The sequence below is a fragment of the Gorilla gorilla genome, chromosome X, assembly GCF_029281585.2.
Source record: "Gorilla gorilla gorilla isolate KB3781 chromosome X, NHGRI_mGorGor1-v2.1_pri, whole genome shotgun sequence".
In the NCBI taxonomy this organism is placed as follows: domain Eukaryota; kingdom Metazoa; phylum Chordata; class Mammalia; order Primates; family Hominidae; genus Gorilla; species Gorilla gorilla.
The window spans coordinates 141,240,066-141,266,147 of record NC_073247.2 but is presented as its reverse complement, the minus strand read 5'-3'; the positions used below and the strand labels follow the sequence as shown (position 1 = coordinate 141,266,147).

Below are 26,082 nucleotides of genomic sequence, written 5' to 3'. Positions count from 1 at the left end.
GAGGCTGGAAGGCAGGCCAAGTGGAGGCATAAATGATTCATTTATTTTTAAATCCCCACTAGTTGAAAAGCCTCCCTTTTCATATACACAAATCCAGCATGGGTATGGCTTTCCATACAGAGCAACATAAAGAATTCATTTTTATTTACATATTTCTGTTTTGCATTTCTACATTTCCACTTACACATTTCTATGTTATTTATGTCTATTTTCATTCCTTATAGAGTTTGGGGTGAGAAAAGCTCATTACTTGGGGCCACAGCCTATCACCTATACTCTTGGTGAAATGGCAACAGGCACAGCAAGCAGGAAAAACTGGCCTCCTTCGGCACACAATGCCCTCCAGGCCCTTCTTTCCCTTTACTACTTTATTTCTATGCGGGCTAGTTTCTTAATTTCCTTCATTCTCTACCCCTATCACATTCACCAAGGCTAGGCTCTCCTTTCTGCTTAGTGAATCCCATAGGCAGGTCAGCATTGCCCAGGCCTGCTTGCTTCTTCCTCTCAGAAATTGGAGATGCTGAACTGAAAGAATATGGCATCAGCCTGGCATTAAAGCTCCAAGGATCTGTCCTGAATGCATCATTCCAGAGTTATCTCCCAAGGAAACTCTTTATAAACTTTATGCTCTGCCCATCATTTCCCTTCAGATTTGAACATGTGCAGCAGTTAGTGGCAATCAAATGGATGTGTCCGTGACTCAAATACTTAGTCGATCATTTAGCTGAACACTGCTAGCTTGCCATCTTGGTCTTGACCTTTATAGAGTGTTAAATTATAAAAAATGATACATAAGCTGTTTAATATATATCCATAAAGAATCAAAGACATGCTGATGATTGAATTCAGAGCATAAAATGGTTACAATTCTAAAAATTCCCAAGATAACACTCATCAGACCCAGAAGCTGCATTTATCTGATCAAAATTCTTATATAGCTCATAAAAATTTCTCAAGCACTTCAGAAATCCTTAAAAAGAAAATTGAGTTATGGCTAAATACAATTTGTTTTCTCACTTATTGGGAATAAAAAATTATCCACATCTACAAAGTCAAATGATGAGATCTCTAATATCATTATTTAGAAACAAAATGCAAAAATTATTAAAGTAAGCAGGTTGATATTTTTTGAAGCACAAAATTCAATAATTCCAATTTCAGGTCTTTAAAAGGGTTTTTGTCTATTTGTGAATGCTGCAAGGCCTAGTAACATTCAACCATACTGTGATGGATATAGTGGGATGACCTATGAAGGCTGCCTGAGCTCCCTGCTACTCTCAATCATGTGACCCTTCTGGATGCAGTTAGGGAGACATGAGGCTGGTCTTATCTCTAATGCAGGTGTCACAAAGGAAGGGGAAAATATATTCTTAGTTTTTAGGTTATCATTTTAAGTCTCAGTCCAGGGTGTAAGACAGGAAGATTTGGAAAGAGTCTCTGTTGAGAAAGATGTGTTATGTTCCTCAACCCATACCTCTACCCTCAGTAGACAAGAGCCTCAGAACTGAGAAGAAGGAGTAGAGCAGGAAAGTAAGAGAATGCTTTGGTTTATTTAGAGACAGAGTCTCACTTTGTTGCCCAGGCTGGAATGCAGTGGCATAATCATAGCTCACTGCAGCCTTGAACTCCTGAGCTCAAGTGATCCTCCTGTCTCAGGCTCCCGAATAGCTGGGACTACAGATGTGCACCACCATGTCTAGGTAATTAAAAAAAAAATTAAGAGACAGTGTCTTGCCACGTTGCCCAGGTTGGTCTTGAACTTCTGGGCTCAAGTGATTCACCCTCCCTTGGCCTCCTAAAGTGCTGGGATTACAGGTATTAGCCATCACGCCCAGCCCAGAAGAGAATTTGAAAGCTGGAATCTTGTGGTCATGATGAGAAGAAGCCACATTTGGTAGAAGTAAAGACCATGTCATTAGAGGCCTGATGGGCAGTTGGCCCCCCTAATGGATGGCAGCAGGGATGGAAGACAGGATAACTGCACATCCCAAGGAAGCCCAGTGCAGAATATACCAAGAACCTGAGAAGTGGGTTCCTCCTCCCCACCACTGTTATTTCGGTCTTGCATAAACTCTGGAGTTCAAAATCAACATGTGGGGCGTGAAGGAGGGAGGGGGTGAATCCTATATCTAATTGGGTTTAAACATGAATTGACTGAGTTTAGGTGGAGGATTGCTTTCTGCCATCAGAAAGAATGCTGCTTCTAGAAAGGCATTAAATCCAGACATAAGCAGCATAAGCTCCAGAACCTTGTCTGTCTTGCTTATGGCTGTATACCTAGCACCTAGTACCTGGCACAGTAGCATTTCGATAGGTATCTGTGGAGTGTATAACTGTCCCTTACAGAAAATAATGAGTGATTTAGAATTATCCTAAGTGTGTTAAGCATCAATACAAATTGGGAAGTTTTGCTCTAACCAATGTAACTATTTAATTTCTTGATCACATGCCACTTATTCTTCACTCCATCTCAGTGCTAATGCTATATCTTTTCTCCAACCTCCTCTGCAACTGTACCTGCTGGAATCCTCTATTCTTCAATGCTCACCTCAAATGAAGCTTTTCCTTCTTTGAAGCTTTTCTCCTGTCTCCTCTCAGCTGGAAAGGAATGCTCCCTCCTGAATAACAGTGTCTCTGTGTACCTCTTAGGGAAGTTCTTGGAACTTTTCAAGGTCTGTTTTGTACAATATTGTTACAGAATGAACAAGCACATGATGAGCTCTGATCATTCTTATCGCTACTCAGCACCATCTCCTCAGTGCTTTATAGTCACGTTTTGAAAAAAACATTTATAAAATACTTCTTTATATTTTTCTATGGTGTGCCTAATTTTTCTTCTTTTAGTCTGCATAAAATGTGTATGTACAGTTTAACAAATAATTATAAAGTGAATGTCTATGTAACCTCTACCCAGGTTAAAAAATTGAACATTGTTAGCACTTTGAAAGTGCAAACAATACAAGACTTCAGCTTCCAATTTCGCTTCTGGGCCAGGCACCCAAAACAGGTGCCTTTCTCTGATCATTCCTTCTTCTCCCACCCGGAATTAAACCAAGGGTCGCATTGAGCCAGCATTCCCTGGTGAGGTACAAAAGGTTCTGTCTGTTTGGAGTGGTCAAAGTCCATGCCATAGTGGTCATTAAAATTTTTGAAGGTCATCCCTGGACATAACCATTATCTTGAGTTCTGTGATAATCATTTCTTTGCTTTTCTTTATAGTTTTATTGCTTATGAATGCAGTCATTAAAACTTTTGCCTGCTTTTGAACTTTATATGAATGGCATTGTATGGTATGTATTCTTTATATCTTGCTTATTTCAGCCAATAGTATGTCATGCATGTGGTCGTATATAGATGCCCTTCAGTTTCATTGATGTACAATATTCTATTGTGTGACTGTATTCGGATTTCATTCATTCTCTTGTTGATGGACATTAGGTGGTTTCCAGCATTTGGCTATTACAAACAAAAGCTGATAAGAGCATTCTTTTTTTTTTCCCCTCTGAGACAGAGTCTCACTCTGTCACTCAGGCTGGAGTGCAGTGGTGCGATCTTGGCTCACTGCAACCTCCACCTCCTGGGTTCAAGCGATTCTCCTGCCTCAGCCTCCCGAGTAGCTGGGACTACAGGCATGCGCCATCACACTCAGCTAATTTTTTTTTTTTTAGTAGTGATGGGGTTTCATCATGTTGGTCAGGCTGGTCTCGAACTCATGACCTTGGGTTATCCACCCATCTCAGCTTCCCAGAGTGCTAGGATTACAGGCATGAGCCACTGCACCCAGCCTAGAACATTATTGTACATGGTTTTCGGTGCATATATGAATGATTACTTCTGGGGTGTATTATCCTAGTGGGGTGAAAGATGTCACAGGTTGGGCTCTCTAGAAGCAAAAGCTGAGATTAAATATTGGGTGCAAGATGTTTATTAGGGATCAATACCAGTGGAAGGAAGGCAGAGGGAGTAGTATTGGGCAAGAGAGATGAACTATGATACAAGGCTGACAAAGCTTGAGCTAACTTGGCACTGAGTTTTGGAACCAGTAGAGCCCATTGGTGTGTTCTGTGTCAGGTTGAAATGGTCACCTTAGGAAGAGTGTGACTTCGGGTGAAGCAGCTCTTTGCAGCTAAGGTAGAGTCTCAAGGAGCTGACAGCTGGAGGCTATCTGCTGACTGTACCTCCCCCGCATACCTGAGTAGCATGTTCTTCCTCAAAGCAGAATCTAGGTGGCACATCTCTGTGTCGCTACTACAAAAGGGTGCATATGTGTTCAACTCTAATAAATACTGCCAAACTGGTTTCCAAAGTGGTTGTACAATTTACATTTTCACATGCACTCTATGAGAGTCCCCATCCTCACAAGCTCTGGCTGTTGTCAGTCTTTAAACATTTTAGCCATTCTAATGGATGTGCAGCAGTATCTCATTGTTTTTGTTTTGTTTTGTTTTGAGACAGAGTCTCGTTATGTCACCCCAGGCTGGAGTGTAGTGGCATGACCATGACTCACTGTAGCTTCGACCTCCCGAGGATATGTGATCCCCCTGCTTTAGCCTCCTGAGTAGCTGGGACTACAGGTGCATGCCACCACACCAGACTAATTTATTTTTTATTTTTGTAGAGACAGGATTTCGCCATGTTGCCTATGCTGGTCTCGAACTCCTGGGCTCAAGCAATACACCCGCCTTGGCCTCCCAAAGTGCTGGGGATACAAGCATGGGCCACTGTGCTGGGCCTCATTGTGGTTTTAACTTGCATTTCCCTGATGACTATTGAGGTTAAAGACATTCTCATATATTAATTGCTTTGTTAAGTCTTCTTTCATCCACCTGTGTTTGTCTTCCACGGAGAATGAGTCTCTTTCAGGCAAAGGTCAGCAAACACAGCCTGAAGCCCATTTTTGTATGGCCCTTGAACTAAGAATGTTTTTACATTTAAAATTGTTTTAAAAAATCAAAAGAATAATAATATTTAGTTATATGAAATTCAAATTCCAGTGTCCATAAAAACAATTTTATTGGAATCCAGCCATGTTCATGTGGTTACCTATATATAGTCTATTGCTGCTTTCATGTTACAACAGCAGAGTTTAGCGGTTGTGACAAAGACTTTATAATCTGTAAAGCCTCAAATACTTACTACCTGGCCCTTTACAGAAAAAGTTTGCTGGTCCTTGTTCTAGGTCACTAGTTCTCCAAGTGTGGTCCCTGGACCAACAGCATCAGCATCAGCATCAGTGGAGAAATTGTCAGATAGACAAATTCTTGGCCCCACTCCAAACTTACCAATTCAGAAACTCTGGGAGTGGGGCCAACTATCTGTATTTTAACAAGCCCTCCAGATGATGCTGATGTGCTAAAGTTTGAAAACCACTGATCTAGGCCCAGGACAAGGACCCAATCCTTTTTTTTTTTTTTTTTTTTTTTGAGAGAGAGAGAGAGTGTGTGCGGTGTGTGTGTGTGTGTGTGTGTATGTAGACATTATTGTCTTTTGTCTTTTGGTATCTTGTTCCACATGCAGTGGGTAAGCTGGGGGAGAGCCCTGAAAAATGTTATATAAGTGTATTATTATGCATGTGAAATCTGGCAAGAATGGACACTCAGGACAAGATTGAAGGAAGAGAAATGGGAGAAACCAGAAGGCAACATAGAAGCTGAAGGGTATGTGTGGAGTGGGGAGGGCATGGTGTAGCTAGGGAGCCAGTCCCTGAACTGCCTTCCCTCCTACCTCTTACTATTATTACGTATTTTTTGAGATGGAGTTTCGCTCTTGTTGCCCAGGCTGGAGTGTAATGGCATGATTTCAGCTCACTGCAACCTCTGCCTCCCAGGTTCAAGTGATTCTCCTGCTTCAGCCTCCCAAGTAGCTGGGATTATGGGCATGCACCACCGCATCCAGCTAATTTTGTGTTTTTATTAGAGACGGGATTTCTCCACGTTGGTCAGGCTGGCCTCAAACTCCCGACCTCAGGTGATTCTCCCATCTCGGCCTCCCAAAGTGCTGGGATTATAGGCATGAGCCACCGTGCCCGGCCCCTCCGGCCTCTTTTTAAACAAAGACGAATCGAGTATGACTCCTGTCCTCAAAAAAGTCACAGTCTAAGTAGAGAAGTAGCCTAACCCTCTTCTCTCTCATTACTGCCTTTCTTCAGAACTTACCTTTGGGGAAGTGTAACTGCACCAAATTGCTGACCCTGATAAATGATAATGAACAGAGAAAATGAACTTGGCAAACAGCACTTCCGCCTTATTCCTATTTTAGTTTAGCACTGACTTTCAGACTTACTTTATCATATTCTGGCTTTTTCCTTGGCTTAGCCAAAACTCAAAGCAGCACCCTGCTTTTTTCTTTTTGTTAACTACCATCCACTGAGTATCTGTTATATGCCGGGATCATGTTAAATGTTTTATACATATATTTTACATTAAATCCTCATGAGATCACGTTGAATTAGGTATTATTATACCCATTTTACAGATGCAAATCAGAGGAGAGAGAGGTTAAACAATTTAGTAGAATCTGAACTCCAAGTCTTTCTGACTCTACAGCCAAAGCTGGTAATAATTGTACTATTTTGCCTCTAATAATATCGCCATGGATAATATTGTGCCTTTACATACACAGTAAATACATGGAAATCAATGGTAACGTGTGCATCCATGAGAATTTTTACTTGCATGTAATAGAAACTAACTCTGACTTATTTAAATGGAAATAAAATGTATTAAATAGTGAAAAAATATTGGGCCTTTAGCAAACCCAATTCAGATTATTTAGCATGTGTTTTGTGTTTTAGGGCATGTATGGGTGGGTAGAATTTCAGGGTTGGGAGCATTTAAGAAAATCTTGCTGGGCGCAGTGGCTCACGCCTGTAATCCCAGGACTTTGGGAGGCCAAGGCGGGCGGATCAAGAGGTCAGGAGTTCGAGACCAGCCTGACCAACATGGTGAAACCCCATATCTGCTAAAAATACAAAAATTAGCCAGGCGTGGTGGCACACGCCAGTAGTCCCAGCTACTCGGGAGGCTGAGACAGAAGAATCGCTTGAATCCGGGAGGTGGTGGTTGCAGTGAGCCGGGATTGTGCCACTGCACTCCAGCCTGGGCGACAGAACGAGACTCTGTCTCAAAAAAAAAAAAAAAAAAAAAAAGAAAGAAAATCTCATTTTTTTTCCTGAGCTAGTTTTGCAAAATTGCTTAAAAGTAGAAAAATCATTTTATATACCACCTAAAACAATGTCAAAAATCATTCCTCAATCAAGTAACATTATTGTGAACCGTATAATACTCACATTGCTTCTGCTACATTATACGTTACTACTGCATTGTCTCTTCTGTGTGAAATTGTTCTGTTCATTTTTTTTTTCGGGACGAAGTCTTGCTCTGTCACCCAGGCTAGAGTGCAGTGGTGTGATCTAGGCTCACTGCAACTTCCGCCTCCCGGGTTCAAGCGATTCTGCTGCCTCAGCCTCCCAAGTAGCTGAGATTACAGGTGCCCGCCACCGCACCCAGCTAATTTTTTTTATTTTTAGAAGAGACGGGGTTTCACCCTCTTGGCCAGGCTGATCTCGAACTCCTGACTTCATGATCTACCCACCTCGGCCTCTCAATGTGCTGGGATTACAGGTGTGAGCCACTGCACCTGGCCTGTTTTTTTTGTTTGTTTGTTTGTTTGTTTGTTTGTTTTTTTGACTCACCCTATCTACAAGGTCATACTCCTTCTGTTAAGGATTAATTTCAACTTGTTCAGTTTTGAGTAATACGTTTTGATTCATCTATAAAATGGTATTTATCTATTACATAAAGAAACACCTTCGTTGAGGAAAACTAGAATAGAAAAGCAAAATAAGAAAAAAAAATTACACACAATCCCACCACCTTGCTGTATGTAACTACTGGTTTAACATTTGGAGTAGAACCTTCCAGGCTTTGTCCTTTGTGGAAATACATTTATGTAAATAGTGTTTTTCAGTGTGTGTGTGTGGTGAAAATGGGATCATTCTAACTTTTTGCCTGTATGTTTTCACTTAACAATATACAGGAATATATTTTCATGTCAACAGATACCTGATTACATAATCATTCTTTTTTTTTTTTTTGAAACGGAGTCTCACTCTGTCGCCCAGGCTGGGGTGCAGTGGTGCCACCTCGCCTCACTGCAACCTCCCCCTCCAGAGTTCAAGCAATTCTCCTGCCTCAGCCTCCCTAGTAGCTGGGATTACAGGTGCCCGCCACTACGCACAGCTAATTTTTTGTATTTTTAGTAGAGATGGGGTTTCATCATGTTGGCCAGGATGGTCTCGAACTTCTGACCTTGTGATTCACCCGCCTCGGCCTCCCAAAGTTCTGGGATTACAGGCATGAGCCACCGCGTCTAGTCAACACATAATCATTCTTAATGCTTGCATAACATTCCATTTATGAATGTACTATACAATGTTTTGCCAATCCTTTCTTCTTGGACATCTCAGTTCTTTCTGTTACGCTCTCCCCTTCTTTGCACAAACTGTCCTGAGTCCCATTACTGTTTTGAGAGTTTACTTTAGAGCATGGGTGTCCAACCTTTTGGCTTCCCTGGGTCATACTGGAAGAATAATTGTCTTGGGTCACACATAAAATACTAATGCCAATGATAGCTGATACTCAAAAAAAAAAAAAAAAAAAAGGTCCATGCCTAATTTTCATGATATCCGCCACCACAGATAGGCAAAAAAGTTCTTGCATTCAAAGGGTCAGACACGGCTGCTTTAGAGGGAACACCATGGAGATAGATGGCAGAAATATTTTTCAGTTATTTTCTCAGTATAATTTCTACTGTCAAGGAGGAAGCCCTGTGAAGACCAGTGAACTTAATAAAGATGAAAAACGAGGTTTGGACTAGACAGTCTGGGGTTTGAATGTCACTTACTAGCTGTGGAACCTTAGATGAGTTATTTAGCCTAAATCTCCATTTTCTCATCTGTAAAATAGGGATAATAATATTTATTTCATAGAATTATTTGGAGGATTAGCAATATCATATGTAAAGAATCTAGCACAGTGCCTAATACAATAGTGGGTGCTCAAGAAATGGTAGACATATACTAGTTATTACCATGACCTTTTCCTTAAAATACAGATCACCAAGGAAATATCACATTTTCAAAAATGCCACTATCATAAATGTCTTTAAAAAAATAGTGAGAAAGCTTACTGATATGAACAGAATGGTTACTGTAGCTGTAAGCAAGACAGTGTGTCCAGAATCTTTTGTGCCAGTTTCTGAGGAACATTAATCAGTCGGATCACAATGTGGTTTTAAGTCATACTGTGGTTTCAATGACAAATTTCAGATGCAAAATAAGAGAAGGAACACGAAGCCTTTGGCTTTTCCTTTATGAACTTTGTAAAACATTTAATATCACCAGTGGACACATGTTCTAGTAGCTACTAAACAAGTTTGGCTTTTCGAGAATGATTGTTGAACAACCTCTATAATCTACCAAAATGGACGTATTGACCGGTAGACCAAGATTAGTTCTGAGGTTCCCAGTTTATTTTTATTTTTATTTTATTTTATTTTTTGATACGGAGTCTCGCTCTGTTGCCAGGCTGGAGTGCAGTGGCTTGATCTTCGCTCACCGCAATCTCTGCCTCCTGGGTTCAAGCGATTCTCCTGCCTCAGCCTCCCGAGTAGCTGGGATTACAGGCACGCACCACCATACCCAGCTAATTTTTGTATTTTTAGTAGAGAAGGGGTTTCACCATGTTGGCCAGGATGGTCTGGATCTCCTTGTGATCAGCCTGCCTCGGCCTCCCAAAGTGCTGGGATTACAGGCGTGAGAGCCAGTTCTTTATAAAAGTTTGCTCTGTTCTCCAACCCCAATGGAATAGAGCAATCCAAGACCATTTCAAATGAAAAGACATAATTGGGGAAAGTAGTAGCAGATAGAGCAAGGTGTTGAGTAGGCTCAGAAATGAGATGACTCTTGTTGAACAAAGTCTACAGATCATGAATTTTAGGCAGATTTACAAATAAGGATAGCACATGCTCTGTAAATAGCAGCTGTTGCCACAAGCCAAAGGGCAATATTTACATGAATCCTGTGGCAAGGTCTGTTGACCAAGCATCGACCTTTCCAGCCAAATTCATATACTTGGTAGCACTTTCAGCCGCGTCATCTTGAAAAGGAAGGATTGCATTATACATGCATGGAAAATTGCCAACGTACAAATATGTTCTGCCCCCAAATAAATTTTTAAATTCTTTTTTTGGAACATGGAACACATGTCCCCACAAAAAAAAGGTGTTATAAAGGGATGTGAGTTTCCCAGATTTCCTCACAAAAGTGCATTTAACCCACGATGTAACTGAAATAATGTACACTGACAATGAGAAATACAGTGGAACAAAACTGACTTGAAAGCAGGGACATACCAATACACAACAAATATTTCTCGAGCTTTTCTCCTTTGCAGCCCCATGCAAGGAAAGAGGAATTCTATCTTTCAATAGCTGCAACATGGTGAAAAATAAATCCTCCACTGTTGCTGTCCTTAAGGGTCCTTCTCAAGACAGGGTATTTAGGGTGCCCATTGCCTCAAGTATTTATCATTTCTATGTGTTGGGAACATTTCATGTCCTCTCTTCTAGCTATTTCAAAATATACATTGCATTGTTTGTTCAGTAGAGTCACCCTACTCTACTTTGAACATTATAACTTATTCCTTCCATCTAACTGTATGTTTGTACACATTAACCGACCTCTCTTCATTGATCCGCCTCAACCCCACACACCCTTCCCAGACTTCTGGTACCTATCATTCTACTCTCTACCTCCATGAGATCAACTTTTTAGCTCCCACATATGAGTGAGAACATGTGATATTTGTCTTTCTGTGCCTGGCTTATTTTGTGCAACGTAATAAACATCAGTTTCATTTATGTTGCTGCAAATGACATTTCATTCTTTTTTATGGCTACATAGCATTCCATTGTGTATACAGACCACATTTTCCTTAACCATTCACCTGCTGATGGACACTGATTGATTCTGTATCACGAAATGATTTTATATCCATGATCATTCATATTATGTGTTGTATTATTACCAAATAATAATGGAGGTGCAAATAGAACCTGTGCCAAAAAATCACAGTAATTCATTTCAATTACTAATATTGAGTGCCTACCACATGTTGCCCCAGGTTCGGTGGGTAACCTTGTCCCCTAGGAATTTAAAAATGCAGTGGTGAAGGTAAGAGAAGGGTTCCTGCACATTGGCTACCTGAGAGGTACCAGAGGTGAAAATAGAGCAAATATACGTAAAACTTGAGAGTCAGACTTTGCCTTGTAAGTGAATGTGTTTGCAGCTGCAATCAAGAGATTCAAGGAGTGCTTCTCTTTGTGCAGAATTTAGGAAGGTGGAAACAGCACCGCTAATCCTACCTCTTTAGGGATCCGGGAAAGGGCAGTCCCAGAGGGGTTCCGCGCTTTGCAAATGGTGAAAAAGACCTTCTACAGTACAGTTAGGAGCAGAGGAAAAGTTCTTTGTGCAAGAAGGGGAGAGCGCCCCGAGGTACAAAGAGCAGATTTAAGGGAAAGAGGATTCGTTCTGCACGCATCTGCGAGGGGAGCTCAGGCTCACTGTTGGGGGCGTGTGGGAAAGGAGATTTTCAGGGGGCCGCGAGTTGTGGGTTCCCGCCTCCACCCCTGTCCGCGCCCCACACTCAGGCAACAGTTGGTCGTGCGGGGCCGGCCCGGGCTCTGGGTGGGGAAGGGGAGTCTCGCGATCGTTGAGGGGGGGTGGAGGAAGGGGGGAGAGTGACGGGGGGAGGCCATGACGTAGGGTGGGTGGACGGAAGTGGGGCAGGGTTGAGGGTTATTTAAAGAAGGGGGGGCCTGAGCGAAGGGGTTGGAAGCGGAGTGATTCCCCACCCCTGCTCCATCTAGCTCTTTCCAGTGCAGCCACTGCCGCCGCCCAGGAGCCCTCGTCCCCTGCCTCGTCCCCCTCCTCGTTCCCGCTCCCACGGCATGGAGCAGGACACTGCCGCAGTGGCAGCCACCGTGGCAGCCGCGGATGCGACCGCCACTATCGTGGTCATAGAGGACGAGCAGCCGGGGCCGTCCACCTCTCAGGAGGAGGGAGCGGCCGCCGCGGCCACCGAAGCCACCGCGGCCACGGAGAAGGGCGAGAAGAAGAAGGAGGTAAATAGGAAGGGGGTGTGTGTGTGGTGGACAAATCCTGTGCCTGGCCCCTCTGAGGGGCCCAAACCCTGACCTTTCGGCGCCGACAGGTACCCGCGGAGCTTTGCGGGGCTAGGGGCGGCGGGTGCGGGGGTCGGCGGCGGAACCGCCTGGCGTTCGCTCCCCTCCCCCTTTCCTTCTCGCCGCCTGGAGGACGGGGGCGGGGCTGGGCGCGGGCGGGAGCGGCGCGGGGTGGAGGGGTGCCCGCTCTCCCGGGGCCTGGGGGCTCGGGAGCCCCTCGACAGCCCCCGACCCCCTCCACCTTCCCGGAACTCGGGTAACGGGGTGGGGGATGGGGCTGTGCAGGAAAAAGCCTCCGCCTCTCCCTCTCCTCTCGCTCGCTCCCTCTCCCCCCGCCTTCCCGTCGGCCTCTGCCTGGGAAATCTGGGCCCTTCAATCCCACACTCGCGCTAAAGGGGTTTTGCTGGGGCTTTTTTTGTAATTTGAATTTCAAGGTGCTGGTGGTTGCTGGGTGGAGGGTGACAGGGAAGACATTTCTTTCTTTCATTGGCAATGTCGGTCTTTTGGATGGCAGGAAAAAAACCATCCCTTGTTCGTTTGAACCCCGCCTGCCGAGGTGGGGGTGTCACCCCGAGGAAAGGAGCTCTCTGCGTCGTACCCCCCCGCCCCTCCAAACTGAGGAACCGTGGACGCTGGCTTAGGAAAATTTCCAACATCTGCACCCTCACCCTCTTCTGCCCCGCCCCCGACGGTATAGGGTTTCACTCCAGGGCCACCCCAATGGTCCCTCAATCCGGCCCCAAGCTTTCCAGGCTTCCGCCTCCCTCTCCTAGTGGGCGCTGCTGGCTCCTGGACACACACAGGTTTTTTTTTTTTTTTCTCCTTTAATTTTTAAAAAACTCAGCGTCGCCAAGATGAGCTGCTTCTAACGTAAGGGAACCGCTCTGACACATATTAAAGCCAATCCAGAAAATATGTATTATCTCCATAAGGCACATTTCGTGTGGCCCGAGACATGCAAATAAAACTATAAAACGTTGAAAAATTGACATAAAAATAGGATGGGGTATAAGCATTTTTGATGTATGATAAAATTGCATAACTAATCGTTTATGGGTGGATTTTTTCCTATTTACGAGTAGTCATATCGCAATTTTAAAAAGGTGGGTAATTATGCTTTAGAGATCTCAAGTGGCTTTGTCTGAATCATTATATGATACTATACGACCAAATAAAAAGCTTTTGAGGAAAATGAACACCTTTCGCCTTAAATGAGAAGAGTAATTTTAAATTTAGCAGTTGCTTCTGTGACATATTTTACTATTACAAGGTTGACTAAACAGAAGGACAATTGTAGTGCTAAATGAAAACCGTAGAAAACATACACATTGTAAGATCTACGCGGTACTTGGATTAGTAAGACAATATTGTTGGTTAAAAGTGGGTGTAATACCAAGCATCAATATAAATCAAATGTTGTGAAATTCGGAAATGTCTGTGTGCCTTTTATTCCCTGGACTGGGCAAATGTGAGTGCCAAACTGCCTTTTGTATGGCAGGAGAGGTTGTCGAATTTCCAGATTGTGTAAATTTTTGAATTTTGTATAAAATTTTGTATTGTGAAAAAACGGGAGACCAATAAAAAAACTATATAATATAAACACTGAGTTGATGCCTACATATTTGTCAACTCTTGCCTCATTAGAAATTGCCCTACCAGTACTTCATTTGTCCACCCAGGATAGGGAAATGAGGTGCTGTATGTCAGGAACTTCCTGGATATCCATTTTTATTTTTAATTTTTCCTTAAAAAATGAAATACATTACATACTACCTTGACACTTCAAATTGCATACTAAAAGTGCAGATTAACCTCTTCTTCATGGCCATCAGTTAGTGTACTTTGACAGTGACACAAAGGCACCTGAAATCCCGCAGGTTGTTCCCTCTCAATTAAGTAACCACCTATCAGACTCTTCCAGTGTTGTGTTGATTTTTAAAAATAATTTTTCCGGCCGGGCGCGGTGGCTCGCACCTATAATCCTAGCACTTTGGGAGGCCGAGGCGGGTAGATCACTTGAGGTCAGGAGTTTGAAACCAGCCTGGCCAATATGGTGAAACCCCGTCTCTACTAAAAATACCAAAAAAAAAAAAAAAAAATTAGCGAAGTGTGGTGGCAGGCACCTGTAATCCCAGCTACTTGGGAGGCTGAGGCAGGAGAATCGCTTGAACCCGGAAGGCTCAGGTTGCAGTGAGCCGAGATCACACCACTGCACTCCAACCTGAGCAACAGAGTGAGACTCCGTCTCAAAATAAATAAATAAAAACTTTCTGTCTTCTTCCTTAATTGCCAGGCTGTTAGCGATCACTTTTTAAACACCTCTAGTTTCACCAGAAATAATATGTTAGTTTATGATAAAGATTATAGGTGTAACAAAACCATAAACTCATTTGAAAACAACTGTAAAATACAAAAGTGTCAGTGATAAAACAGGGAGAGGGAAATAATGACACGTGCACACCAAGAATCAGTGATGCTACTGCAGTGGAAGACATTTTCGTCCTTGGTTTCTGCCGTGCCTTCTTGTAGAGTGCCTTCATCTAGTGATCTTTCCATGTCATTTACTGTTGCTTGTATTCTCGGTGACATGGGAAGCCAGATTTTCAAACTTGGTGGAATTGTCTACCAAATAAAAAGAAAATAGGTTTCTGAATGCGAGCGCTTTCATGATGAATACAGTAGATGAGAATTAGTGAATTGACCTGTGACATTTACCTACTCAAAGGTGTTTTTGCTTACTTTCTGGTTGTTGAATTTAGTTGGTTTAAGTGACGGTTGGATTACCCAACACTGTAGAAATTGGAGATGGTATCTTTGGTAATGAAAACGTCAAGAAAAAGGTCATGGTCTTTAAAACAAGCCATTTTGTTGACCTTGTGCTGCATTCTCATGGCACCTAGACTCAGATAACAAAATCCAAAGGAATTCATTAGAGTCTCTTAGTCACTTTTCATCTTTTCTTGTATTAAAAAAATGTAGTTTTGAGAATACACACACACACACACACACACACACACACACACACACACGAGAGAAGGTTTAGAAGGTAGGTATTTTAAAATTTGTTGTGGAAGATAGTGCCAATTAAGTAATTACCCACAGCTTTTAATAGCCCTGCTCAAGATTAGGAATTTTAATTAGCATATAATTAGATTTTGATGGTAGTCTACCGCAAGGTAAGCAAAAAAGTAATGGGTAAAATGTTTTTCTAGGATTAAAGCTTTAATTTTCTGTAAGTGTACTTCCCACATTATTATATATATTTGTGCGTATGAGGCAAAGTAATTTTCATTGTTTTGATACTGGAAAACTACACTTCATATAACCTTTCAAGGAATGAATGATAAAGGTATGGATTTGATACCCAATTTTTCTTGTTGCTTTGAAAATAAATATGATTTATATTATATATGGCAGTCTGAAAGTGTGAGTTTGAGGGGCTCTTTAGCAGTTTTCTATTCTCATCCATCCAGGATTACGTTCAAAACATTCCATATAGATGTGTACATATCAGATGCTGTAAATCAAGATGGTTATTTGGGTTAGTGTAACTGAATGATATCTGATCAGTGCTACAAAGTAAGAGTCTGGACAAGGTCAAATTCCATAATCTCAGTTTGGATTTCCTCAAAATAGAAATTTTAGTAAATATTGGAAGACATAATGGGGGCCATATTTTTCTTATGTTTAAGGTCACATTCTGTTGATTTTTGACCTAAGTTTTCATAAATAGGTTGATAAAAGCCATGATAGTTTTCATGAACAAATTTGTGTTTTCTCTTATGCAAAGTATGTGTTAAAACTGAAATGCTCTCATCTTTGGTTCTGGTGGGTAGATTTGTGTTTTTATTATTTTATTTCTTGATTTCTTATAGGGAAGGAGGCTTATTCTATATATGTACTTATATTTGCCAGTACAGGCTTGTCTTTACAAAGGATAGGGTGCATGAGATAACCCCCTTCCCCAGATAATCTCTGTATTAAGTTATTGATTGATGTTAGTTTTCGCTAAATTACAATTTAAAAATATCAAACATTAATAGTTAAGTAGCCTTGACAAATTGCTTCTACAAGATGTTTATGCAATATAAATAGTTTAAAGTAGTTTTCTTCCCAGTTAGAGAAAATTAACATAAGCCAAAAGTTTAAAACTGTACTATTATATTAAGTATATATGATCACATTGCATTACATAAAAAATTAAATATTCTTATAATACTATGAAAACAATTTAAAAAATATCGTTTTAGGAACAGAAACCACAGTTTTTTTTCTGAAAGTATGGTGTATTTCCATGACATAAAGGAGTGTTTCTTAGAATTAATATTTACTTTCTTTGAATTATTTGGTTTGTGGTTGATATTAGCCTTTTCTAGATTTTAAAATCTCTTATTTAATGTTTACACATTTTCTTACACTATAAATTAAAGAATGGATGAGAAAGCTCAGTGTCTTGCCTTTTGGGTTTTATTCCAATTAATATTTCTCTGGCATTCACAATTTTTCAGATTTTTTTTATTGGACCTCAGGTGTACAGAACTGGATTAATCATAAGCCTTGTTTTGTGACATGCTCTCATCATTGGTCCATACATGTCCCACATTGATTTATATATTTAGTTATGTAATTACTTTCCGCCTTCTTGTAATGAGAGCATTGACCGGTTTAAGAACCTTGCTTTGCAATTTGGTGACATTTATTTTCTTTGAAATTCTAGAAAAACGTTTCTTCATTTCAACTCAAACTTGCTGCTAAAGCGCCTAAATCTGAAAAGGAAATGGACCCAGAATATGAAGAGAAAATGGTAAATGTAGTCTTGGATAGGATAGTGAATGCTGTAGTTAATTTTTATAGTTGAGATGTTAAAGATGAAAAAATACATGTATATATATAATGCATAGAGATTCATCGATTTTAGAATTGGAAAATAATTTAATATACAATCTATCACAATATTTTCTGTTGAATAAATTAACCTCCTCATTTTCAGATGAGGAAATAAAGGATCAGGGAAGCTATATGTCATAGTTAGGACTAGAAGTCACATCTCATTTTTGTTTGGTGCTCTCTGTCCCATAATAAAGTGCTTTAAGCTAGAAATATTTATTTATGAGGTGAAAATATCAGTGGTAATACCACTGTGGCTTTGTGACCTGAGAGAAATCCAGTCACAAAGCCAGATTGACGTATTTTTGTTTCTTTCTCCTTCTTTGGACATATGAATAAATGCTACACATTAATGAAATGTGTAATATGTCAATACACTTTAAAGGGAAGAATATTTGTCCAATGCATGAAGATATCACATATTTAAGCAGCATAATCTTAGTTATACTTACATATTGCTTGCTATAATACATTTAATTATTTAATTTTTAGTTACTAAAATACATATTTTAGCTTTAATTTTAACTAAACTCTTATAACCTTGGATCTTTCAAGAATTTAACAGGTGGTTGAAATGGATTTTTTTTTCCTCTGAGGGGTTGTTTTTGCAGTAATATTATAAAAATAAGTAGAGATGAAATATATTTTTTGGTTGTTGATAGCTATTTTATAAGACTTAATGTTTAAGGCCACATCTAATGTAGGTAGGCAATGTTTTAACAACTCTAAAAATAATATTCCAGTGAGGATAATATAAAATGGAAAGTTTTTGGCCTCCTTCCAGCTTGTAATCTGAATTTATCTAACTCTTATGTTTATGTTAATGAACTCTTCTGTAAGTTTTCTGGGTTATTAATTATGCATCCTTCATTAGCAATCAAGTATTCTCTACTCTGTGGTTGGAAAGTGACTTTGAATAAATAAATAGTCTTTATTTTTTCCTTTATCTAGAATGATGTATATATCTTTTGATCTTTTAAGATTTTTTTAGTGAAACAAAGTTTTATTGCCTGTATATGGTACACGTTCCCTGACCTTTTACAATTTATTGAGAAATTAGAATACATATCAACTTTTAATAGTTAATAAACTATTTCACATATATGTGTGTATGTTTATATATTTTTCCCAAATTCTGCTTACTTTGGGGAGAAAGTTTATATGCTACTAGCACAAAATACAGTTTTCTAGATCCCTGTGAGTGAAGAGAGGAATGTTTATTACATTACTATACCATGACATTGAAAATATTTTGAGACAAGATGATACTGTATTTTAAGATTTAAGTTATTTCTGGATACAACTTGGAAATTCTTAAGAGTTCAGTTTATGGTATATATATCATAGTTAATTTATATTTCAATATTTGGGATATGTTATATATTTGATGCTTAATTTTGTTACTATTTTATTTAATAAAATGATGTTTTGGAAAGAGGATTTGCTTTATGATTATGACTCTTTAAGAAGGGTATTTCTTATTGGGGAATTTACTGTCTGTCAGATCATTTTTCTTCCCTTCAAACTATTTGAAAATACATTTTCAAATTCTGCTACTTATTAGCTGTGCAAGGTTGGGCAAATTACTTACCCTCTCTGTGCTTCAGTATCATGTAGTTACAATGGAGATGATACTTGTAATTACGTCATAGGTTTCTTAAGAGAATTGAATGGATTAATGTTTCAAGTGCTAAGAATGTTGTTCAAAGTAAGTATTTGTTAAATAACTTTGAAGGAATGAAAAGGAAAGTCCTTACTTTTCTTTTGTTTTGCAAATTAGAAAGCCGACCGAGCAAAGAGATTTGAATTTTTACTGAAGCAGACAGAACTTTTTGCACATTTCATTCAGCCTTCAGCACAGAAATCTCCAACATCTCCACTGAACATGAAATTGGGACGTCCCCGAATAAAGAAAGATGAAAAGCAGAGCTTAATTTCTGCTGGAGAGTATGTTGGCACCTCTCTCTCTACTTTCTTTCCTTTCTCCTACCTTTTCTTCCTCCTGTCCTCCCTTGATCCCTTCATGCACCCCTTCCCTCTTCATTGTTCAGTATACCTTCATGTGACAAAAAATATTGCCATTATAATTATGTTTTGAAGACAACTATATTTTTTTCTCACTAGAGGCTGATCAGTAAAAATGTAGGCTGGTTCTACTGATTTCTAAGCAAGACCTTGGACAACTCAATCTTTTTCTATAAAAGATAATAGCCATGTACACTGATTTAATTGATACCTTATCATTTAGGTCGAATATGAAGGGATTTCCTTTTTTAATTTCAGCTACCGCCATAGGCGCACAGAGCAAGAAGAAGATGAAGAGCTACTGTCCGAGAGTCGGAAAACATCTAATGTCTGTATTAGATTTGAGGTGTCACCTTCATGTAAGTACTTCATCACATTGGTGAGTTCTTTTTCAATTTAGTTTTAGAAAAATTTTACTTGAGTATGTTAATGAAAGTATGAAATGTCCTTGCATTTTTTCACCAGATGTGAAAGGGGGGCCACTGAGAGATTATCAGATTCGAGGACTGAATTGGTTGATCTCTTTATATGAAAATGGAGTCAATGGCATTTTGGCTGATGAAATGGTAAGGAATTGGTAGCTAAAAACACATTCTCAGTTATCAATGATTTTTATGTAAATTTGAAAAACCTGAGCTTACCTGCCCCCCGATGCCTGGAGGCTTTTTAAAAGTTGTTATCATGTAAAAGGTATTTTGTAGTCTTAGAATTATTGTTATTTTTTTGAGAGAGGATCTCTTTGTGTTTCCAGGCTTGAGTGCAGTGGTGCAATCTCGGCTCACTGCACCCTCGACTTCCTGGGTTCAAGCAATCCTCCTGCCTCAGCCTCCTGAGTAGCTGCGACTCCAGGCACGTGCCCACCACACTGGGCTAATTTTTATTTTTATTTTTAGTAGAGACAGGTCTCGCCATGTCACCCAGACTGATTTTGAACTCCTGGGCTCAAGCAGTCCTCCCACCTCGACCTCCCGAAGTGTTGGGATTACAGGTGTGAGCCACAGCACCCGGCTAGAATTGTTTTGTTAAGTCACCGCTAGAACACAGACTTTCACAGGCCATAAAACTCTTACTGAGCTTTCCTCAAATGGTCCAAAAACCTTCTCTGTACTTTTGTTTTTGTTTGCATTTTGGCTTCCAGGAAGCACAGAGTCAAGATGGATGCCCAAATGATGCCTTTATGTAACTTTTTTTTTAAATTTTTTGAGATGGAGTCTCGCTCTGTCACCCAGACTGGAGTGCAGTGGCACGATCTCAGCTCACTGCCACCTCCACCTCCCAGATTCAAGCAATTCTCTGTCTCAGTCTCCTGAATAGCTGGGGTTACTGGTGCCTGCCACCACGTCCGGCTAATTTTTTTGTATTTTTAGTAGAGATGGGGTTTCACCGTTTTGGCCAGGCTGGTCTTGAACTCCTGACCTCGTGATCCACCTGCCTCGGCCTCCCAGAGTGCTGGGATTACAGGTGTGAGCCACCCCCACCCTGGCCTTATGTAACCTTTAATGGTCTGCCCTGTGTGTCCTTCTGTCTTTTCCTATTCTTTATCTACTTGTCTTTCTTACTTTCCTTGTCGTCTCTTTATTTCTATTTTGCCATTAATTTATGTTCCATGTTTTCATTGTAGGCTACCTGAAATCCTTTTGGGAATAAGGCGGGGTATACAAACCAAACAATACGTAAATATATTTACGTATATATATATTTATGCCTGAATATATGCATGTGTGAATGATTATCAATATTTTGACTTGTGAACAATCAAAAAGTGCATAGGTGGAATAAGGAACGAATAAAGAGTAATGTTGAATCTTGATACAGTACAGTGCATAGTGGGGCTTTGGAAATCAGTGAAGGAGTTATAAATGGGTAAATAAAATAACTGAACAGGAAAAAGTAAGGCACATAAGATGCTAATTCATAAGCTAAAGGGGGAATATATGAAGGCTTTTTTTTTTTTTGAGACGGAGTCTCGCTCTGTCGCCCAGGCTGGAGTGCAGTGGCATGATCTCGGCTCACTGCAATCTCCTCCTTCTGGGTTCACGCCATTCTCCTGCCTCAGCCTCCCGAGTAGCTGGGACTACAGGTGCCCACCACCGCGCCCAGCTCATTTTTTGTATTTTTTTAGTAGAGACGGGGTTTCACGATGGTCTCGATCTCCTGACCTCGTGATCCTCCCGCCTTGGCCTCCCAAAGTGCTGGGATTACAGGCGTGAGCCACTGTGCCTTGCCCCATATTTGTATTTTAAGACCAAATTAATAAAATGGGATTTAAGAGAGGGCAGGGAAAGTTCTAAATCCATATAACTCAATGATACTCATATTTATGTGACTCTGAAACCATACTTATAATCACTATTATCCAGAAGAGCCACATGATGATACGTGCCCTATGGCGTCTAGTATAGTTGGTAGTCAGTCGCATAAGTACTCATCCCTGGTTGAGCAACTGTTAGATGTGTGGCAGAGGATCCCTTAAAGCAAGGGTCTGTAGCTCCTTATATTTAGGTATTCTAGTTTGAAGACTGTTGTCAGCTCAGAGGGGGAGGAGCTTGGTTAATTGGACAATGGAAGGACCAGGATTATTTGCCCCAAGCAGCTCTTGGCTTCAGCCTGTCTAAACATGAAGGATCTGATCTTTAGTGATGAATTTGTGCTGATATCAGATATATGTATTATATATATAATATATAATATATAAATATATAAATATATATAATATATACTTACATTTTTTATATATATATATATATAATTTTTTTTTGAGATGGAGTTTTGCTCTTGTTGTCCAGGCTGGAGTGCAATGGCGTGATCTTGGCTTACTGCAACCTCCACCTCCCGGGTTCAAGCGGTTCTCCTCCCCCAGCCTCCCAGGTAGCTGGGATTACAGGCGCCCACCACCACGCCTGGCTAATTTTGTATTTTTAGTAGAGATGGGGTTTCACCATGTTGGTCAGGCTGTTCTCAAACTCCTGACTTCAGGTGATCCATCCGCCTCGGTCTCCCAAAGTGCTGGGATTACAGGTGTGAGCCACTGCACCCAGCTGATACCAGATATGTTTTAATTACTAAAAAATAGACACTTTTAAGGAGTATAGAAAATTTGGAAAAAAATGAATAATTAAAATTAAGTTATAATTCTGCTACTTAGAAGTAACCACAGCTAACATTTTGGCATATTTCATTTTAGTCTTTTTCTTCTGGATGTACTTATTTTGTATAGTTGAAATCATATTGTATATATAATTTGGCATTCTGATTTATTTACATTCATACATATTTTCCGTGTAATTAGGACATTTTCTGAACATAATTAGTTATTGCATAATAATCCTTGGGAGGTACCATAATTTTATTCAACTTCTCTCTTATTGCTGTTCATTTGGATTTCCCGATGTGTAGTGTAAATAATGCCACTATAAGAATCTTGTAATTTAGTTTTTGTGCACCTCTCAGATTATTTCCGTAGGATTCCTAGAAGTAGAATTACTTGGTTAAGGAGTATAAACATTTAAGGTTTTGATGTATAGTATTCATAAAAGTTGTCTCATTAAGTGACATATCAGATAGGATACAATAAAAAAATAGCTTTAAGCAGACATTTATAAAAAGAAGTATATATCTTGCTCAGAGATAAAATCGAAAGCAGTTTTAAGAGGCCAAAAAAGGACTTAGTTCCCTTTCTTATGGGTTAGGTATGGGTTCATAGATATTGAATATATTATTTTTTAAAAAGTCCTCTGGAGTTGGTGATCTCTCTCAGGTTCTTTCTGGCTGCAAAGTTCTGTTTTGTGGTTCCTAAGGTTCTTAAGAGTGTGAGATGCAAGTACAGAGCCACAAGCCCCTTCAGACACATAGTCTGAATATTTAATATCTGGGCTGTAATAATGTTAGGAACAATAGGAAAGAAAGAGCAGTATCTAAGCAGGCTGGCAAAGGAAGCGTGTCTTTATAAAACAAACACACAGAAAATTCCTAACTTCAGAACAAGAAGAAAAATTATATAGTAGATTGCTTGCTCCTTTAGGAGGAAAATGTTCTAAATAGAAAGTTGCTTTGTTGAGCAACATTCTGACTGCAAGTTATTGGTTTCTGTTTGTGCTCACGGTAAGTACAATACTGAATTGGAATGATTTGATTATCTTCTTTAAAAAAAGGTATTTGGTATTTTTACTTTTCATTGGTAGAAACATAATTGCCTTTGCGAGATAGTGGACAAAGATCTTTTGTTATGTTGTTCCTAACAAAATGTTTCCTTACAGAAAAAATGTTCATGGATTTTTTTCCTTGTGATGATAATGCAGGGCCTTGGGAAAACTTTACAAACAATTGCTTTGCTTGGTTACCTGAAACACTACCGAAATATTCCTGGACCTCACATGGTTTTAGTTCCAAAGTCTACTTTACACAACTGGATGAATGAATTTAAACGATGGGTCCCATCTCTCCGTGTCATTTGTTTTGTCGGAGACAAGGATGCCAGAGTAAGTGAGAAACAAGTGTAAAAAGGCAGTTAAGAATAACATCATTTCTGGAGTTTAGTTACATATTATTGCTGTTAAAAACATCTGAGTTGACTACTACTAAATAAGACTTAAGGTGTATGTACTCTAAGCTAGGCTCTGTTTTAAGTGCTTTGCATCTATTAATTTAATTCTCACAACACTCCCATGAGGTAGATATATCACCTATTAATAATAGACAATCCATTATTATGCTTCATCTACATTTGCTTTAACTAGTTCATTAACCTAAGCATTTTTGAATTGTACTTTGAGTGACTTTTCATTAAAAACATCTTATTTTATTGACAGTATATCTTACCAGTGACTCTCATTTGTGCTATTTTGAAGCCAACAATATATAAATTTGCATTACTGAAAATTTTATATATAAGTTTTTGACTTTTGACTTGGTGTACACACATGCATATGCATGTACACAACTGGAACCTCTTCTATGTGTACAGAGAGCCTCGTGTTTTGTGTTTATGCATAGACGCAGCTTTCAGTTTTGGTGTTTGAATAGAAAAATACATGTCTGTATATGTTCTCAGGTAATATTAGAAACTGGGCATTTTAGGGGGGTGTTTAAATCAGCCATTTGTCAGTCTAGTAGGCTACAATCATTTTAGGACTGTAGAATTAATCTAAAAATAATCTATTATGTAAAAATACTAAAACAGATAATCTGCTTAGAAAGCTTATTATTAAACTTTGTCTTTATTTGCCTCCAGAGAACACAGTTTAGAGATGTATTCAGTTTTCCATATTTAGATAGGTTATCTAAAGATATCCTCAAAAGAATGGTAGTGCAACGAATTACCTAATTTTATCCTTATCATTTTGCTTGAAGAAAAATTACTTAAATTTATTTAAATTTAACTTATAAATAATTTAAATATTGAAATACTGAGCTCATAAGTTTACAATTACAGGCCAGATTCTTCCCTATGCCTAATATTTCCCTAAAGCAAATTAGTCACTTAGAACTGTTTCTGGTCACCATTGTTATCTAATGTAATACCACTCCATATAAACTTTGCATTTCTAAAGTATTGAGCTTTTGCTAAAATTATTTCTTAAAGATTAAAAGCAAAAGATAAATATCTAGGTTTGTGTTTTCATAACGTCTCGGTATATTTAATTTATGACTGCCCTATCTCTACTTCCTGGGGAGGCTGGGATTCTGGTGGCTTGAAAAATTTCTTTGTTTCTTTTTCCAGAGGCGGGGTCTCGCTCTGTCACCCAGGCTGGAATGCAGTGATGTGATCATAGCTCACTGCGGCCTTGAACTCCTGGGCTCAAGCGATCCTCTCACCTCGGGTTCCTGAGTTGCTGGGACTACAAGTGTGCACCACTGTGCCTGGCTTTGAAAAATTTCTTAATCTTGAAAACCAGTCCTCAAAGTTAGTGTTTTTCAAATTGTGAGTTGCTGCCCATTAGTGGGTTGTGACTTTAGCTTAGTACTTGGTGAAACAATTTTCTGCAACATTGAGAGAGAATGGAATAGCAAATTGCAGAGTGTTTCATACTATAATAAGGATAAATATTGCTTTGAGAAACTTTTAAGTTGCCTCTTTCTGTGTACACACACTCAAACATATATGTATATACTGGATTGCAATTCAAAAGGTAATTTTACTGTGGGCTATGGTCAAAAGAGTTTGAAAACCAATAATTGCCAGTTACATAATAAATGTACCATGTTCAGCACTTAGAGATTGATGTGGATATGTATAGAGGAAGTCCAGATCATTACATATAGACAGATTTGAATCTTGGTAGAACATAGGATAGACATGTTGGGTCTTTGTATTTTCCTGGTCTTCTGTAAACATTTTATGAAGGTAATATTTTAGTAATAAAAATTTGATGTAGGTTATAATAGGCATTTAATTGAGTTGGGAGATTATTAGAGATACTCTTGATCCTGTCTGACTGATACCAATGTGCTTTGTGGCCCCTTCCTTTTCCACGCCAGAGGTATCAAAGATAGTAGACATAGAAATGGGTTTGATTTCAGTTGTGGCATTGCTACTGATTGTGTAGGGTTGAGTGAGCCTTCAAGGGCCTTAATTTTTTCACCTCTAAAATGAGAGCTTTTGGATTATGTGACACCTTTAATGTTTTATCGAGATGTTTAACTCTAAATGTATCCAATAGTTACAAAAAATTCAAAGCAGAGCTAATTTAAATTAAAAATATGCATTTGTTGCATGAAACTTGTAGGCGAAACCATCAAACTGAGAGCTTCACAAAATCAAATAAGGATAAGGTGTTAGCACGACTGAATGGGGTCTGGCACTCTACTTCTCTTTATTTTGTCTCCTATTCCCTAATGTCTTAATTAAATTTATAAATGTGATCACTTCCCAGGGTGCAACTGAGATCTCTGAAAAGGCCTTTTTTTTTTTCTGTCCTCCTCTTCAGT

The 26,082-nt window shown here is 39.4% G+C and overlaps 2 protein-coding genes and 1 non-coding gene across 9 annotated transcripts in view; 1 reads left to right on the top strand and 2 right to left on the bottom strand.

Annotated features, from left to right (window-relative positions):
• OCRL (OCRL inositol polyphosphate-5-phosphatase) overlaps positions 1 to 2,653 on the bottom strand; it is a 59,458-nt gene extending 56,805 nt beyond the window's left edge. The window contains exon 1 of one of the 2 annotated variants that reach the window (XM_019019622.2): positions 2,549 to 2,653. The gene's annotated coding sequence lies outside the window, so the exon portion shown is untranslated. The remainder of the gene's footprint in view (positions 1 to 2,548) is intronic. The other variant, XM_055376311.1, reaches the window with a different exon arrangement.
• An 8,898-nt stretch (positions 2,654 to 11,551) lies between these two features.
• SMARCA1 (SNF2 related chromatin remodeling ATPase 1) overlaps positions 11,552 to 26,082 on the top strand; it is a 77,197-nt gene continuing 62,666 nt past the window's right edge. For 2 of the 6 annotated variants that reach the window (XM_031006006.3, XM_031006010.3), the window contains exons 1-6: positions 11,566 to 12,183; positions 16,961 to 17,047; positions 18,911 to 19,077; positions 19,414 to 19,514; positions 19,621 to 19,721; positions 23,454 to 23,633. In XM_031006006.3, the coding sequence (XP_030861866.1) occupies positions 12,010 to 12,183; positions 16,961 to 17,047; positions 18,911 to 19,077; positions 19,414 to 19,514; positions 19,621 to 19,721; positions 23,454 to 23,633 (810 nt within the window). In that variant the 5' untranslated portion in view covers positions 11,566 to 12,009. Of the gene's footprint in view, positions 12,184 to 16,960; positions 17,048 to 18,910; positions 19,078 to 19,413; positions 19,515 to 19,620; positions 19,722 to 23,453; positions 23,634 to 26,082 lie in introns of all 6 variants that reach the window. The other 4 variants (XM_031006011.3, XM_031006008.3, XM_031006007.3 and 1 more) reach the window with 3 other exon arrangements.
• LOC115932560 (small nucleolar RNA SNORD112) lies at positions 16,761 to 16,832 on the bottom strand. Its single transcript, XR_004068824.1, has one exon. It is a non-coding gene; the product is annotated as a small nucleolar RNA SNORD112 (small nucleolar RNA).